At 36.4% G+C, this 18812-nt stretch overlaps 1 protein-coding gene across 4 annotated transcripts in view; it reads left to right on the forward strand.

Annotated features, from left to right (window-relative positions):
- si:dkey-237i9.1 (SEC14-like protein 1) overlaps positions 1-14996 on the forward strand; it is a 131144-nt gene extending 116148 nt beyond the window's left edge. For 3 of the 4 annotated variants that reach the window (XM_042758106.1, XM_042758104.1, XM_042758105.1), the window contains exons 9-17: positions 5145-5233; positions 5339-5409; positions 5494-5665; positions 5936-6070; positions 6258-6392; positions 6585-6836; positions 7049-7227; positions 9313-9339; positions 12407-14996. In XM_042758106.1, coding sequence (XP_042614040.1) covers positions 5145-5233; positions 5339-5409; positions 5494-5665; positions 5936-6070; positions 6258-6392; positions 6585-6836; positions 7049-7227; positions 9313-9339; positions 12407-12512 — 1166 coding nt within the window. In that variant the 3' untranslated portion in view covers positions 12513-14996. The remainder of the gene's footprint in view (positions 1-5144; positions 5234-5338; positions 5410-5493; positions 5666-5935; positions 6071-6257; positions 6393-6584; positions 6837-7048; positions 7228-9312; positions 9340-12406) is intronic. The other variant, XM_042758107.1, reaches the window with a different exon arrangement.
- The last annotated feature ends 3816 nt before the right edge of the window (positions 14997-18812 follow it).

Genomic DNA, 18812 nt, shown 5'->3' on the forward strand with positions numbered 1-18812 from the left:
AGACATAATTATTATATTTTTAGGCATTATTAACCAGATTAGCCAGATTAATTAATAGATTATATATTTTGTTATACCCTATTTATTAATTTATCATTTATAAAATCATAAATATATACATAAAAATAATCATGTCATTTGGCATTTTAAAAAGTAAAAAAACAAAGCTAAATTATTTAGACAAAAATGGGACAAATAATTACATAATAATGTAGTCCTAATTTAAGCAAATGAATAAAAAAAATGATAAAAATTCTTCCCATCTGGTAACAGCTGCAGAACTGTCAAAAAAGACTAATAATAATTAATAATTATGAATAATCAAATTTAAAATAACAATATTAAGGTGTTCTGTTGCAAGTTTGCATAGCCTACTTGAGCATGTTTTGTCATGGTTTACTCTTGAGCTATGAGATCCTCACTGATTATTTGAGTGGTATGAGTGTGTGTCCCTTATTTTGCCTCGCTGAAGGTGAGGCAACCCTAATCCGGATGTTGTTCACATACACATTGAAAAGACAAGTGTAAACGCGCTTCTGATCGGAATGTTATCTGATCAGGGTGTCCTGGTCCAGAGGTAGTTGAGGACGCATTGTGATCTGATCTCAGTGTAATGTAAACGCAATCCAGCCAACATGTCTGCATTCTCAAGTCGACGTAATGCAAAACCCCACCCCCTCTCTCCCGAACTATCAGAAGGATACAGAACAACAGAGCAACAACAGAACCTGAATTCTCACACACCTGCAGTTGTCGGTGTAGACAGCCTCATGCAGTTGCGGCACGACAACTGCAGGTGCGTGATAATTCAGGTTCTATTAATGCTCTGTTGTTATTTACAAATTATTTGAAATTTGCGTCAGTATGTCATAAACACAACGAGGCAACAGTTTACTGTCGGGGATTTGTAGCGCCGTGCCATATCCTGTGTAGACAGCATCACTAATTATAATAGGCTGCGTTTACACTGGCAGAAAAAAATCTGATTTTTTTTGCCCACATCTAACCGATCGGAATTTGCAAACAAAAATCCACAGGAGATCTGATTTTATCGCATCCGATCTGAGCCATTTCAAAATGTGATTTTTAAATCAGATACATATCTGATATCTGGACATCTGACCTGCTAGGGCTGCACAATTAATCAAAAGCGATTGTCGTGTGCATTTTGTTAGTAAAGCCGGTTCCGTAATCAACAGTAAATCATCATCACATGCTTTCAGATGGAGCAGCATTTACTACGCAGAGATGTAGTCCACTGACAAGTTGTGCAAAAAAAAAATCACAGACGATTTTATTGCGCGATTATGAAATCGAAGAAATTGTTCGCGATAATGACAGCTGTTTGCATAGCTTCTCAGTGAACTATGGCTCTGTGCAGTAAATGCTGCTCCATCTGAAAGCATGTGAAAATACCACATTCCATAACATTTTTACTTCAAAATCACTTCATAATGTCAGTTGAGTGGCCTCTTACACAGAATAAGGCATGCAACATGTTTCATAGTATTCTAAGCAGTGGTAAAGGCATTGCATTATAAATATACTTTATTTTAATGAAAATTATAATAGTAATAACTCAGATAAACCATATATTGTCATAATCGTGTGTTTATTAGTCACGTTTACTCTATAAAAGCAGTTAAATCTATATGTCTACTGCTATAGACATTTCCTGGGTTTCTACTGCAAGGCATATTTGGAGTTTCAGCTTGAGAGCACCCTCTGGCCTTCGGATGGAGATTTACTGCTGATCACAGAACTGCTTCACTGAAAGATATGCATGACAATCAGCTGTAGAATCGCGATCTCGATTCCATTTTGATTTATCGTGCAGCACTACGACCCGCATCTAAACACACATATCTGATTCTCCGCAGAATTCCCAATGCGAGGGCGACACGTTTGCCCATAAAGACAGCGTTTTAATGCCTGTGTGCTTTATGCACTCGCATTTTATTGAGATGGAAACTTAAAAAAATTGCACATTCAGGAGATGTCATGAAACACAAAGCAGCCACTGCAGCACTTATGTTTTATAAAAATTTTCGTTTTTATTCGAAACATTCCCAAACACGAAATGAAAATGTTGATTCTCACCTTTGTAGATTATGTTGATCTATAGTGGCCAATGGTCAAAGTTACCTAATAATGTTATCTATTAACTATGCATAAAAACCTGTCTGTTTACTTAATTAACAGATATGGGTGTCATGCCGTAACTTATTTTTAATACGAGTATATATTTGATGTGAATTTAGCATTGAAAGTTAATGTGAATAAAAACATTGCAAGTTAGGCTACTAATCATCAGAGGCGGACTTAACCATTAGGCAAAGGTAGGCGACCTCCTAAAAAAGCCAAGGGCCCCCTAAAATTATTTTTATATATGAGACGGGCATTCAGCGTGGAAGCACAAGTGGTTGCTGTGGTGTTTATTACCGTCTGCATTGAACATGCTTCTTGTAGCAAAAATAGGGCCATATGATTTCTGCGATGCAGAAAACAGGGACAAAATTTTGGAATTCATTCATAAAAAATGTGTTTTTGACTAAACCATTAAAATGGAATGCAGAAAAAAATTTAATAGAAAGCACAGAATTTGGGCCTTAGTAATGTAATTTGACAAAAAAAAGGGTTTTTGGAACTTGGGAACAATTAAAATGGATTTCATATGGCCCTACAAATGAAAACATCATGCTTCTGAAGCTGTATTTTAATACTAAGCAACAGTGTGTATTATATGTTTATTGTTTTAAATGGTGCTCACTAATTTCTGTGAAGGACCCAAGTAGAGGACGCATGCGCAGTTACTTTCCACACAGGCACACTTCATGTTTGGTTGAAACAAGAAGTGCAATAATAGTGGAGAGACTTTGAAGATCTCCAGCTCTGCAGGCCCCAAAAATCACAACCAACCACAGATTTGAGTTTGAAAACAGCTTGGAGGCCTTTTAATTTTAACTCAATCAAGGGGTTCAAAGAAAAGATAACATTAATACAAAAATAACAATAAATACAAACAAAGAAACATTACCTCTGGAGGAGGTACAAACAACAACTCAAACAAAAAGAAAATCCTAAAAAAAAACAATACTTTTACCTAAAAAGGGGAAAATACTAAATTACCTATACATTAAAGAAAAAAAAAAACAACAACATTTAACTGCCCTCACCCCCTAACTAACCATTAAACAAGAGAAAACATATGTGTATCCTCCACCCTACCTTACCCACAAGCTTAACTGATCATTAAGCAAATCAACCCCAACAAAGAGCAAACAAGCGCGATAAGCGCTCATGGGCCTGGAGAGCGGGCCAACCTCAAAACGCCGCAATGTCTCTCCCTTTCCTCCATGCTCTCTCTGCTATTTTGTACTAGAGGCCAACAAACACGCACCAATCAGGATGTGGATGAGCGCAGCTGATCATCATTAGCCTATTAAGCACAGACACACAGGTAGAGAGCGAAAGGGAGAGAAAGAGCAAAAATACAAATACCAACAACACTCTTTGTATCAGTGATAGACAACAATTAATACATCATTAGACGTAACACAATCATTTTGGGCGGGAATTATGTAAACAGATATCGCTACCAGTCGTGTCTAAATTGAATGTAAACACATGGGCCAAAAAATCGGATATGGTCAAAAGATCGGATCTGTGCATTAAGACATGCAGTGTAAATGCAGCCATAGATTCTATAGTATTTTGTCATGTCTGGTGTAGACACGGTGTAAAAAAATATTGCACGGGAAAGAGAGATCCGATCGGTTATCCAGGTTATCCAAGTGTAAACACACCGTTTCCTGATTGACTAATGATCTGCTTGATCGGATCACGGTGATTGCATGTTAATGCCAAGTGTAAACACAGCCTCAGTTCAGTTCATGGAGCTCTTCAAATGAGCTGATGATCTGAAACAGATGTGTTAAATAAGGAAGAATGCAAAATGTGCAGAGGGGTTCCCATTAAGGACCACTGCATCAAGACATTTACTGCCACCTACTGGCTGTTTTAGTCTGTCATTTAGAGTATAATTTCATTGATTATTATTTTTCATTTTTACACATTAATAAAAAAATCTGAAAAAATCCATATTAATAAAAACAATTAGTAAAGACATAGTTCACCCACCCAAAAAAAGAAAGATTAGTAACACTTTCTATGAAGCCCATTTTTATATAACATTATAAGGGTATTCTAAAGGCATTATAATGAATGCATAATGTATTATAAAATACCTTATAACAGAGATTTGTGAACTTGTGATGAACTGAGATGTCTTTTAGAGATTATAAATGCAGTGCTCTTTGCTGGAATTCTGCCATGCCAAACAATGCACACAGCAGCCGCTAGCTTTAGTTAAAAATAACAGTGTTCTGTGAATGTTGATGCTTTAATAACAAATATTTATTGGGTGTGTGTATGAGATCCCAACAGGGAAAACCACCAACCATCAAGAATGCATGATTTTATGGTGGCATGGCTTTGCAATCAAAAAATGTCATTATAATGGAAGTCAATGGGGCAAAAACAGCCACGAACAATAAATGAGGGATAAAAAAATAAAATCTAATGCTGCACAAAAACTAAAAATGCATCAAAGCCAATGTTGTTACTAATCTTTGACATGCCCAAGACTGTGATAAAAGGTAAAGAAAGAAAAAATATCCAGCCACAATTACTTTTATATTGAAAATAAGTAATTGTGTTTGTTTTTTTCCCCCAAATCAGTGACATCATTAATGAACTTGTCAATAAAGGGTTAAAATCTTGGATTTCTTTCAAACATTTGGTAGTTTTGATCAGGACTGAGGTTGATTAATAGATTTATGCAAAAAAATGGGAAAAAAAAAAATATTTATCTGATACATTTTTACAGCAGTTTAATTTAGTGGATGTTTTCATCCCGAACATAACGAAAGGGTAGTGAATTTGAACAATGCACAAGGGTTAACAGGATTTTTTTTTTCTCAAATGGTCTGTTTACAAGACGGCTCAGCTGACAGAGTATGTACTTACTTTTGAAAAGTGCAAGACAGAACTTGTTTGTACCTCTACTTCCTGTTTGAGGTCTTTCAGTTATTTTTTTTCTGCTTTTTCAGCTTAAACACTCGTATTTGTGTTGCTTTCTACAGATGGCCGTCCTCTGTATATCCTACGCCTAGGACATATGGATACTAAAGGACTGGTTCGAGCACTTGGAGAAGAATCACTGCTCAGACATGTAAGAGATTCAAGAATCTACATTTTCCATCATGCTCTCTGGTGTGTTCAATTCATATGAATTCAAATGAATAGTGCAGAGTCTAACAGCATATATGAATTTTAAGTGCTGTCAATCAACGAAGAGGGTCTGAGACGCTGTGAGGAGAACACCAAAGTCTTTGGTCGGCCAATTAGGTACTGACAGGACTTACAGATTTTTCTTTGGCAACCAGAGGCCCCCTGAAAATTTGTTTGTATTCACATTTTCTCATCCTGTAGTTGTTGGACATGTCTTGTCGATCTTGAGGGGCTCAATATGAGGCATCTGTGGCGTCCTGGAGTCAAAGCTCTGCTTAGGATTATTGAGGTGGTGGAGGCCAATTACCCAGAGACCCTGGGCCGTCTACTCATCCTCAGAGCTCCCAGAGTCTTTCCTGTCCTGTGGACGCTGGTTAGAGACACCACTTCCTTGCATTTAAATTGTTGTTCTCTGCTAAAATCTAGAGCTGGGAATGGCATTTTAACATGACATGCCATATTTATTTGTTCAAGTTATTAACCCTCTTATATTCACTGTCCTTAATTAAAAATTATGGCATAAAGTTATACGTCTCATTTACAAATGACTGACTCATCCAGTTTAAACTCTTAGTAGCCTGATTTAACTCAAAGGAAGCATATTATGTATCAGCTGTGCTTTTCTTCTCTTATCTCTTCACAGGTGAGCCCTTTCATTGATGAGAATACACGAAAGAAGTTTCTGATCTATGCAGGAAATGACTACCAGGGCCCTGGCGGTCTTGTGGACTACATTGATAAAGAGATCATCCCTGACTTCCTTGGAGGAGAGTGTATGGTGTGTAATTTTATTTTCACTATGTTTTGACTGAATGGTGTCTATTCTTTTGCATAATATGTAGAAAAACTTGCTCCAAGTAAGATCTGTATGCATGTATTCAAACTTGGGTATTATGTGTCTCACCTTAGTATATGGTTTTAGTGGCTTATTGAACTGAAGTTATGGCACTGTGAAATGTGTGCAGTGTGAAGTGCCAGAGGGTGGCTTGGTTCCCAAGTCTCTGTACAGAACTGCAGAAGAACTGGAGAATGATGAGATCCGGCTGTGGACAGAGACTATTTACCAGAGTGCCAGCATCTTCAAAGGAGCGCCACATGAGGTCAGACTTATGGGTTAGAAACAAAACTTTGTGTTTAGTTTTGTTTGGTGCATTTGCAAAGTGTGAACACACAATTTAGGATTTATTTATTTACAAAAACTTGATTTTTTTAAAGCAGAATACTACCTGAACAGCAATGAAACTACATTTTTAGTTAAAGAACACTTTCCATTTTTATATCTCCCCCTACAGCTACTTATTGAGATCATTGATGCCTCCTCAGTCATCACTTGGGACTTTGATGTATGTAAAGGTGATGTGATCTTCAATATCTACCACTCTAAACGAGCTCCACAGCCGCCAAGGAAAGATCCGCTGGCTACCCATGGCATCACCTCTCCTGCAGGCAACAACGTGCAGCTTATAGATAAATCCTGGCTGCTGGGACAGGACTACAGCATGGTGGAGTCACCCCTCACCTGCAAAGAGGGAGAAAGTGTGCAGGTATGTCAGTTAAAACCAGCATCCAGTTTTATGCTGATAAAGATGTCATAGTAAAGGTTTATAGTCGTCATACCATACTTTGCTTCTGTACCTTTAATGCCCTCTTTGCATGTGTGAGAGAGAGTTAAGGGTTGTCTTGATAATTGCATTTCATCTTATTTTTTTCTTCTCTTGTTTTAACCACTCTGCCAATATATGTATACACCCTTTAGGGTTCACATGTGACACGATGGCCAGGTTTCTATATTTTGCAGTGGAGGTTCCACTCTATGCCAGCATGCGCCACCACAAACCTACCTCGGGTGGACGATGTTCTGGCTACTCTGCAGGTGTCCTCTCACAAGTGCAAAGTCATGTACTACACTGAGGTTCTGGGCTCAGAGGACTTTAGGTAAACATTCTCAACAATACTGAATTATGTGATATTTGTTATCATTTCATCACTGCCTAGTTATTTTCATTTTAAATTTTATTTTAATCAAAATAACTTTAACCCTCTGGAGTCGATTAAATCGAATACGCAAATTGACTAATTTTCTCCTAAAAACACATAAAAAAAATTAAATTACACTTTCAGTTTTGATCGTACAGATAAGAGCAATACATCAATCGAATCTGTAAAGGGTCTACTTTTTTTGTATACAGACATAATAACAACAAAACTTTGTGCACTTATAAAATAAAGATAACAAACAAGGTGTGCTGTCTGCAGCCTTTGTCTGCGATGATCTTCATTTACAAACGCGTCATTAAAATGAACTGTAACTCAGTGAATACTCAACAAAGAGACATGAGAGAGATATCTATAGAAAACTTGACATGTCTACTTTTAAACTAAACAAGTGCTGCCGAAAACAAATATTCTGTGATATAGTAATCCATATGAAAACAACGCGATGTCCATTTTTCATGTCTCCCTTCATTATCTTCTAATGCGACCATGCCCCAGCGCTGAATGCTCTTTTGAGATGATAATGTTTCACTGAAGCGCGCGGCTTGAATACGCCCACACAACAGAAGAAAACGCAGCGAGATTGTTCTTCAAGTTTTTTTTTATTTTACTGTTTGCTTCGCGATGAGAGGAATAAGACATAATTCACCCCAAAAAGATGTGATGTGGTTGAGGATTTGAGATTTGGATTTCCTCAGAAAAAAAGAATGAAGCACTTTATTCAGCAGAGATCATAAACACGAGTAAGTCTCTTTTTATTTATTTATATACTTGTACTAGTATTTTCACATAACATGTAAACATTTTACTAGTTAGACTTTTTCCAAAGACTTTTTCCAAACTATAATTCCTGACTAAATGTATAATCAAGTGAAATATTATGAAGTTTCAATAACAATATACACTACTATACCTTTCAAAAGCTTGATGTAAATAATATAAATGTGCCAATAAATGTAACTGTAACAAATGTAACAAACAATGCTGTTCTTTCAATTTATCCCCCCTAAAAAACCTGAAAAAAATATTCTCAGCTCTTTTCAACATTAATAATAATGATAATAATGATAATAATAACAATAAATGTTTTTTTGTAGAAAATAAGATTGTTAAAAGGATTTCTGAAGGATTGTGTGACTGGAGTAATGATGCAAAAAATTCAGTTTGAAAGTCAGCTTTGATAGTTCCTAATGAACTGTTTAACTGCACTCACAAGTGAATATTAAATTATGTTGTGGGATAATTAAATATATTCTAAATAAACTACAAACATAAAATTATATACATTTATCTTGTCATCACATAATTCCTTCCCCTCTCAGTGACACAGCTGACTGAATGGCTCATTATGCAGCTCATTATGCAGGCCTTTGTCTTCTCAGGTGTGAATTCATGATAGTTGACGCCTACTCGCATATGACTTTTACCAACAAAAAGTGTCTTAGAAAATTTAAATCAATATATTGTTTTCTGTAAGTGAGTAAACAAGATGATTTTCACATCATTTAGAAAGAAAAATTCTAGGCTACAAGCTCCAGTTCTCAAAAGTCCCGGGAACCAATGTTCTGTATGTGCTTTCTTGCCTTATTCAAGTGATTTAAAATTTTTAGTTTTTCACTAACCACGCATAACATTTTTTTTTCTCAAAAACACAATCATGTACATACATGCTGCTCACATATTATTATAGCCCAGTTTGTGCTGATTACAGTGAGATTAGACTTTAGCCATTTAGATATTTATAAGAAACTAAAAAAAGCACAAATGTCAGGGCATGACAAAACTTCTCCAGGCCCCAAAAATACCCTTAGACTCCAGAGGGTTAATGTTTTTTTTTTTTTTTTGGTCACAATTCCAGCTTCTTTATTTAAACTGGCTATTACTTTTCTGTTTTGGTTGTCTATGTTTTACCAGTATTGCCTTATTAAGCAAAATAGTTATGAGCAGTGTCCAAGCCTGCTGCTTTTTTTCTCTTTCTCTCCCTTCTGCACACGACCACCTTCCTTTCTGTTTCTCCTTGTAAAGAACGGCTTGCTGCGATGTGCAGAGTTTGTAAGTGAACTTGTTTGCTGTTAGCTTAACGACTGTGCTGTGCCAATGGATTGTGATTGGTAGCATTATAATCATGCTAACAAAGCTCTGTTAATTCTGTCTGCTCAAACATGCTTGGCTTGAGTTTCACCCTCTAACTCTGCATTCACTGTGTGCAGGCTGATGTAGTACGGCTGATAATATGCCTACATGAATATGACATAAGCTTTTGGAAACCCGTTTCCTATTAAGAACCTTCTTCCAAAATTACTTCTAATAGTAATTTGTAATCTGATCATATACACTTTGGACAAATGTATTGGGACACCTGACCATTACACGAGCAGGGGTTTATGACATTACTTTCTAAATTAATATGGAGTTGATCCCTCTTTGCAGCTATAACAGCTTTTGGGAAAGCCTTCCACAAGATTTTGGAGTGTGGAACTGTGGGAATTTTTGCCCATTCATCCAGTAGAGTTTTTGTGAGGTCAGGCACTGATGTTGGATGAGAAGGCCTGGCTCGCAGTCTCTGTTCCAATTCATCCTGAAGGTGTCCGATGGGGACTTTAATAGAACTGTTTCCATCAATCTTTTTGAGTAATGACAGCTCCTAATGAAATTATGTTCAAACAACAAACTACATTGAGTTAGAAAAACTTCATAATTTGTAGAATAAACACAAACACAGTTTTTGTGCTAATATTAATGCCAAGGGAAGTTTGGACACTCCAGTCATGAAATCAGCCTTTTATGCACCATGTGCCTCAGAAGTCTGTGATCCTGCTCTGTGACTTCATGTGGTGGTCTTTATGGCTGAGCTGCTGCTGTTTCTGAATGCTTCCACTTTCCAATAATTACACTTACAGTTGACCATGGTTGTAGCAGGGATGAAATTTATGAACTGACTGTACCACAGTACCACACGTGAATTCACTGAGCTCTTCAGAATGACCCATTTTTTTATTTATTTTACTTTTTTTTTGTAAATGTAGACTGGATGGCTAGGTGCTTAATTTTATACACCTGTGGCAATGGGTCTGATTGAAATGTGTCCCAAAACTTTTGGCCTTATAGGCTGTGTCTGAAAGCTTAGGCAGCTGACTTGACCCCTCACTGCCCTATCAGGCAATGATTTTGCAGGTAGCGTTTGTGCATGAAGGTACCTCACGAAACACGATTTTGGACAGACTTCTGAGGCAGTTTAACCATTTAAACATCTACAGCAAAACAGAGAGAGCTTTGGTGATAACTAAGCGAATATTCAACTACTATAATACAAATGTATCGCTAGAAATGACAATAAAAGTGGAAAAAGTTTAAAAACACATACAAATTGAGCATCAACCGTAACATGAACTGTTACAGAATAGAACACACAGGTTTGTGGGATATCAAAGGTAGAGAAGGATAGGTCCACATCTAATCTGCCTTCAAAAATCTATCAGATGAAGGTATTGCAGTAGACAGGATGTGACACGATCATTGGATTCGGATCTGCCTTGTTGCCTTCCTACCCCGCCTGTGGAGACAACATTTTTCAGCTTTCAGACACAGCCATACTGTATCTTTTATGAAACTCCAGTATGTTCTTGGCTGTGTTCAGTATTTATCGCATTGTCCAGTATCAGGGTAATATTTATAAAATGTTTTATACCAGGTTTTATAAAGGTTTTGAAAAATGCCTGTTCACACCAAGTCTGACCTTTTGTCATTTATACCCTTCGTTACTGAGTGTAGGTTGAGCTTACATGGAACTTTTACATGGCACTGTATGATGAAAAACAGTGGCAACAAACAATCAAGGAAAAGATGTGATATGGCAAGGAATTTTAATAAACTTGCCATATATCATGTCTGTTGCATATCTGTGTTAATATTAGTATTAACCATTTACGTATAATAGTAGTATTTGACCACTTATTACCAAAATACCTTGGTATTCCTATATCACAGTGAATTTAGTCACACTATTTTTACTATTTCCATAGTTCTGTTCCAGAAGAGTGACAACATTTCTATTTAAGGGGTGGGTTGTATTTTGCATTAAAGCATGTGAATGACTGGAGTGCATTTTGATTCAGGCATGCAAATTTTTATTTATTTCAGAAAATTTTGAAGATTTACATTGTACTTGACCTAAAAGTTTTGTTTGCAAACTTTTGTGTCATTTACTGCATCAGACTTGGTGTGAAAAAGCTTTAACATGGCATTTATGTGAGCTTTATCAAGGCAGTCTTAATAATGTGTTCTGAAGGCATGAAGAACAGGAACTTTGAATATTAATGAAATACTCTGGTTAGATGCTTGCAAGATATTTGTGCAGATGAAAGGCTACCTTAATTGATTGTGTAAGCAGGGTACGATATTGAATTTTGCCCACCAGCCAACAAATGCCCAAGATCAGGGGTGCCCAAACTTGATCCTGGAGGGCCGGTGTCCTGAAGAGTTCAGCTCCAACCCCAATTAGACACACCTGAACCAGCTAATCAAGCTCTTACTAGTCCTACTAGAAACACAAAGGCACCCCAGTACAAACAATTGGGAGCTAAACTCTACAGGACACTGGCCCTCCAGGACCGAGTTTGGGCACCCCTGCCCAAGATAATCAAATGTGTTTCAAGTGTGCGTTTTTTAAGCAATGGCATTTAATGTAAAAAAATAAAAATTATAAATAAATAAAAAAACAGATAACAAAAAATACTCTGCCTGTAAGGTTTACAACATTTTTTGTGCATATTCTAAACTTGATACCTTGAATATTTGTGCTAATTACCTTTTTATTCTGAGAGGAATGTTAATTTTCTGCACATTAAACTTTAATGTCAAATATGAGAAAAGGCAAATACTTCTCTTATTTGCTTTAGTTTGGCTTTTTTCTAACGGCATGTCCTGCTTAAGCTCTGTTTGTTTAACTGTATATGAACACAGATAAAAACAATATGCATGAGGGGGTGTAGCTTACAGGTTTTTATTAAATTATTATATCTAGCCATTTTCCTTAAACCCTTTTTTCTTATAGAATTATATTTATAGTCTTCAGGCTTATTCATTTCTCACATGCTATTCTATTCTGTTCTAATCTCAGGGGCTCAATGACCAGTTTGGAATCCAGTCACAGTGGTTTCTCTCAGCTCAGCGCTGCCACCACATCCTCCAGCCAGTCACAGTCCAGCTCTATGATCTCCAGGTAGAAGGGAAAGAAATTTAGGCTCTAAAATGTTTTAATAGTTCAGTTTCTTGATTCTCAATAAACCCCATTACTACTCTTACTCTGTTATCTATCCCAACACTGTATCACTCCATGTCAAGGACCTGAAGCATGCTCGCTCAACTATAAAGAGTATAAAAATATCGTTACCTGAAAATATTCTGGCGGTGGCCGGGTTTTTTTTTTTTAAGGGCTTAAAGCTGCTTTTCCATAGCGCTCAGCTGGGCTGCAAGTCAGTTCATAGGCCGATTGTGCTTTGTGTGAGTGTCCAAAGGAGCTCACACTTTAACGTGCATTTCTACATTTCCCATGAGCTGCTTGCTGAACTACGCAATACATGTTCTTCAAATTGGGAAAGAGCCTGAAATCAACACGCCCACTTACACATCTCAAATACTCCACATACTTACTTATATGCACTTAGTTCTGCCATATCACTAGGAGCTCATCCTCTTGGTAAACTGTTGTTAGGTCATTGGGTGGGCTTCTGCAATAATTTAGAATAATTTGAACTATTTGAATTTGTATTTATCAAAAAATGTTTAAGGAGGCTGGGTTAAGTCTTCTTGGGTGCTACAAGCTTGTTTCTTCATTGTTAGTGTGTGGCTAGATTGCGGTTTGAAAATGGCAAAGTGTTTAGTGAAATAGTCACAGTACTGCTTTATGGGTTAGCTTGAATTTTGGCTTTGTGGAAATGCCTGATATCGAACCTCAGACTTGCTGCTGATCAGTTCCTATGCAGTAAGCCAATCAGTGCATGGAATGGTCATTCATATTAATAGGTCAAAGCATTTTTTTAATCAACGCTTTACTGGAAGACAGGCTGTGTAAATTTTTGTAGTGAATTTTATCATTGCACCAACAGAATACGTAAATTAGTTTTTATTTTTCTGTATTATTATAATTGTTTTTTCCTTTGGTATTTTGCCTCTTTGTTTGGTGGTTTCTATTAGCAAAAACTTGAAATGGAGTGAAGTGACACAATCCAGTGAAACATGCTCCTTAAAGACTCTTTGTTCAGGTTAGAATATCAATCACAATTTAAAACAAAATGCTCAGTAATTGTCTGGATGAGAGCATGTCCATTAATCCAGGTGACTTGTTTGACAACCTGCACAAGAAACTAGTGTCACCTGCTTAATGTCCTGCGAGAATATGTTTCTGCATCTAGGTGAGGCTTGCCTAAGGACATTTAACATGCACCAGTTGTTTGAATGATGCTGGAGCCAGTAGTCTGAAGATACTCCTTTCCTTAATTTCTCTGCATTATTAGTCCTAACCTCATGGACAGGACACTTTAGGGAAAAGGAGATTGTTACACTTAACAACTAGTTTTTACATGTAATTCCTTGAATGTTGATACATAATATGATACATTTATAATGTACTAGTATTCTGGAAGTGTAATAACAGTAAAAAAAAGTAAAGGAGGAACAAGTAATAATTTGTTAAAATAAATTTTATTTTGTCATGAAGGCTTTTTAGGATTATTTTACAACTGTTAAGTTTATGGGTGGATGTTTTTTAGCATGCCGTATGGTCGTAAATGCAATACAACTTTAAATGCTATTTGGGTTTCTATGGAATTCCTATATCAAGCTACCATCCCTTAAAACTTCTAAACACCTTTGAAGCACATATTCTGAACCATGTGTACTTTGTAATCCTGTCATTTGACTACAAACTGCCAGTCAGGTAGGATTTTCAGAGCTTATGGTTCTAGAATTTAACATTGTTTAACCATGCACAAGTTAGTAGACTTGTTTTATGCTTAGAGTTCAGGAAAAAGTGAGAGATTCTATTTACAGTACAATTTTTAAAATCTTTAACAAATTGCTGTTTTAATGCAAAAATCGACATAGGACAAATGTGTCAGGTGTAACTCTAATGCTTTACTGTGAAGAGAATTTTATGTGATTTGTATGAATGTTTGTTTTTTCCCCTTCTTTCACTTATCATTTTCAGCCGTCTAATGTGGTATGTCTGTGCTAACAGATGCAAGCATCTATACAGTAAATGTATAAGGGCCACTGATGTGTCCAAAAACCACACACTCTCTCTGACATGCGTACACACACACACACACACACACACACACACACACACACACTTGTAGTCTTCCTTATACACCTGTCTTTAACTGAACAAGTGTGTTTGAGAAGTAAATATAGGGGCTTTCACATCTACCCAGCATTCCACAAACAAACACCAACTTAAAAGGGGGGGGGGGTCATAGAATCTCAACTTTTCTATGTAATGATAATGCTCATCATTAAAAAACGCCAACCTGGATTGTCTGAATATCTGTATATGAGGGCTATTAACTGTTTGTCTATTGTTTTCTCCCTCTACTTCTATACTCCTGTTACATATCTGTTTAAACTCTGTATGTAAAAGAAATATTGAATTAATATACAATTTTAGCGCCTTTACATTTTTCAAAGTTATTAAATTTGAATTAAAGAAATGCTTATGCTGTATTCCTTCTTTGTGTGTGTGTGTGATAACTAATAAAACTTTAAAGAATGACAAACACAGATATAGTTTTGTTTCATGTATAGTATTGAGCTCAGTAAAGTATGTCTACTTAGGAGATCACAGTTCATACAGACATTAACTAAATAAAGCTTTCTCTGTTCTCTTCTGTTCAAACAAGGAAATCAAAGTCTTAATGATCCAAATGAGTTAAATAAACAAACTTAATTACAGGAAAATACAAAAATCACTTTACGGTTTCATCGGGCACACGCGCCTGGCCCGAGGTTAACTTCCAGTCTGTGTTTGTTAATCAGTCTGGCTATAGCACCGTCTACAAACGCAGTTAAAGTTAAGGTGATGAGTAGACTGAAGTTGGGCTCAGGTGGTTGTGCTGTGGGATGTTTTTCCCATACATTTTATTTATTTGTGACGCTCACAATATCAAAACTGACCAATTTTCCAAAAGGCTTCGTTGAATCAACATGAGCAAGTACTGCACGTTTAAAAATCAAAATGAGGCGCGGGTGTTTTTATATCACTGTGTTTCTGAAGGGATCTTTAATTAGTCTATTAAATTTCTGATGTCATTTTCATTTCATCTTGCATGTTATATGCCCGATAAAACCAGCGTTTGTGAGCTCAGCGATGCGTTTTGTACAGCAGTTACTGGGGAAACCTCTGTTTCTCCCGCTTTAAAGCACCTCCTGCTGGCAGAGAATGAATTTGCATTTTCAGTAAGTCTGATTTATGCAGCAAACATATTTTGCTTATCAAAAATAATCTACTCTAGAGGGACTACTTGGCTGTTTTTATTGATTCTATTTGAAAGTCTACTGAAAGTTAAGTTAGGTTCACAAAAGCGTGCAAGTGACATGTGCAGTAACGTTTGTTTATGTTGTTGCCAATAAAACCTTATATACATCAATTAACCTCAATTGATTAGAAAAGTTTTAGAAACTCTCCAAACAAAAACCAATCTAATCAATCTCAGGATAACCAATAAAACTTTTCTAACAAAAAAGCATTTTTGGCGAAGACTTCTACCAACTGCTGCAAAGGGTCTGTATGAAGTCATTTGTCCTCAAGTTCACTCAAGTCACATCTCTTCATGTCTCTCTCTCTACTTTTCTTTCAAAATAAATGTTAGATTTTAAATCAAAATTTACACTTAGACAAAATTGGAAGAGAGTTAACATTTTAGCACTTCTGAGTTTGATTAAATCCCCTGAAATAAGGTCCGTGGTTAACACAAGCTCAGCATACTTTCACGTTTTATTCTACGACATAAAACACACCAGTTACACCCCACTCGTGATTTTAAACTGTTACGTTTATTTAAAAAGACGGTTGCTAACAAGTTGCTAAATGGCACTACAAATGTTGTACATCATTAAACGTCATCACGCCGAACAGTTGATCAATTTATAGTGTAATAATCCACCCGCCAGCCCAAAAAGTGGAATCCAGCGGCCTGGTCGAAGGTTTAATGCGTATTCGGTCTTTTACTTGCGCTTCTGAATTTATCAGGATTTAGTTAAAATTTTAGTCTAGTTCCGTGTTCAGTCTGACTCCAATTTCACGTGATCATCAAATTTGGGCAATATTTCTATCAAAAGCTGATCACAGATATCGATTGTTTATTAATTTAGATATTTGAGTATTCTGGAAATCCCATACTTTCAATTCTTCATTCATTAGGGACCAGGTATCACTTAGGAATTGCACTTCAGCCGATAATGAACCCTCAAACACAAACTCGTCAGCTCCAAACTTACTCAGAGGATGTAGAGTAGTTATAATACCTTTAAGTGAGCTACACTCTGCATGCTCATAACAAAAAGTGTATTTTTTCCTATAACCACAAGAGCTACACGTGTTAAGTCAGTGACAGTCAGAAATCTGAAGCCCCTAATGGTGTTACCCATGGTTCATCAATTGGTGCTTCAGTATGATCTGTCCTGAACATAGATTTGCGGAAATACCACTACACATTAATCTACTTGAAAAATTATTTCAGAAGAGATCAGAATGAGTGAAATATAACAATTTATTATCAGTCAGGTAAATACAGTATGTATTATGCCAGTTTATATAGTCAAAGATATCAAATCAATACAAGACATCAAATTCTCAAAGATAAATCTAGGAGTAAAGGATGCATACCTGACTTCAGGAAAATACATAGTATAGAGTGTGTGCACTCCATACCATGGGCTTTCTGGCTACAGAATTGCCCAGCAATGTTTTGTCACTTCTCTTATATACCCAAATAAGAAAAACAAAGAAATCTTCAAATCAGTTTGGTTTGTTAGGTTGTCGTGGCCCCAAGGTCGCACCTGGCTTGGAGACAGATAAGCATTCTCACAGACCCTAAAGTGGGACACACCCCTTCCTCAGCACAATTCTACAAAAGTTTTCAATATTTCTCATAATGCAAGTGACTACTATGAAATTGAGACCAATTTACCAATCACACAAAGACCTTTAACACAAAACATGAAAAATTTACGATCATGAATCCTGAAGATATAGTAAATGTTTTATGTGAGCAAAGCAACTTTTAGTTGGCTGGACCATGTGCCCAGGGGGGAAGGATGGGTGAAGGGACCGAAGAGCAAATGGTCTTTCTTCCAGATCTTCCTATCTGATCAAATCATTGTGAAAGCTCCTGGGTGTTTGGCTTCACAAGATCAAAGCCCATTGTTTTATGGCATGGCATTTGCATTGCGAGAGTTCCTGAGTGTTTGGCTTCACAAAGAATTAATTTCATATGGAAATAATTTCACTTCTTTCAATAGTATTTTCCAATTGTAGTATAATTAGTACAATTAACTGTAGAATTACCAATTAATGGTTTCCCACATTTTATATTGTCGTTTTTAACTTTGCCTTGAGATGCAGCCACTAGTGATGGGCAAATAAAGCCTCGTGAAGCACTGAGGCTTTCCTTTTGTTTCGGGAAAAGATTCAAAGCTTCAAGAGTGTCGAAAACAGTGCCATCTGGTGGTTAGTAAAAAATAAAGCAGCCAAAAGCCTGTGAAAGACGCTCTGTAGGACAAAGCATCCACCATATATTCTATAGATCGATATAGACACCTAACAGTGTGTGTGTGTTTGTTTTTGTTGAATTTCGAAAATTTCGACATGCAAGGTGCACGTGACTGGACAGAAAGTGAAGCTTCGGTTGACATTGGTCACGTGATTTCTAAGTACACAAGCTTCGAAACGAGGTTTCATCTTGCACACCCATTTATTCTCAACACGAGCTCCGATGGCTCGGTTCAAATGTCACATCACCAGAGTATAGAAGCCCAAGAGGCGAAACTCAATAGAACGCTCCATAGCAACAGTTGCACCCATGACGTGACTGTCCCCCGCCATTTTGGACTGAAAACTACACAAAAACGCCATAGAATAATCTTGCAAAATGTTATTACAATATAAAATAATGGTTTCTATTTTAATATCCTTTAAAATATAATTTATTTCTGTGATGCAAAGCTGATTTTCCATCAGCCATTACTCCAGTATAAAGTGTCACACAATCATTAAGAAATCATTCTAATATACTGATTTATTATTCGAATTATCAATGTTGGCAACAGTTGTGCTGCCAAATATTTTTTTGGAAACGGCAATACTTTTTTCAGGATTCTTTGAATAAAAAGTTAAAAAGAACAGCATTTATTCAAAATATAAATCTTCTCTAACATATTAAATCTTTATCACTTTTTATCAATTGAACATGCTTGTTGAATAAAAGTTTTAATTTCTTCAAAAAATAAAGAATAAAAATTTACTAACC

Source organism: Cyprinus carpio, chromosome A6 (assembly GCF_018340385.1).
Source record: "Cyprinus carpio isolate SPL01 chromosome A6, ASM1834038v1, whole genome shotgun sequence".
NCBI classification, from domain to species: Eukaryota; Metazoa; Chordata; class Actinopteri; order Cypriniformes; family Cyprinidae; genus Cyprinus; species Cyprinus carpio.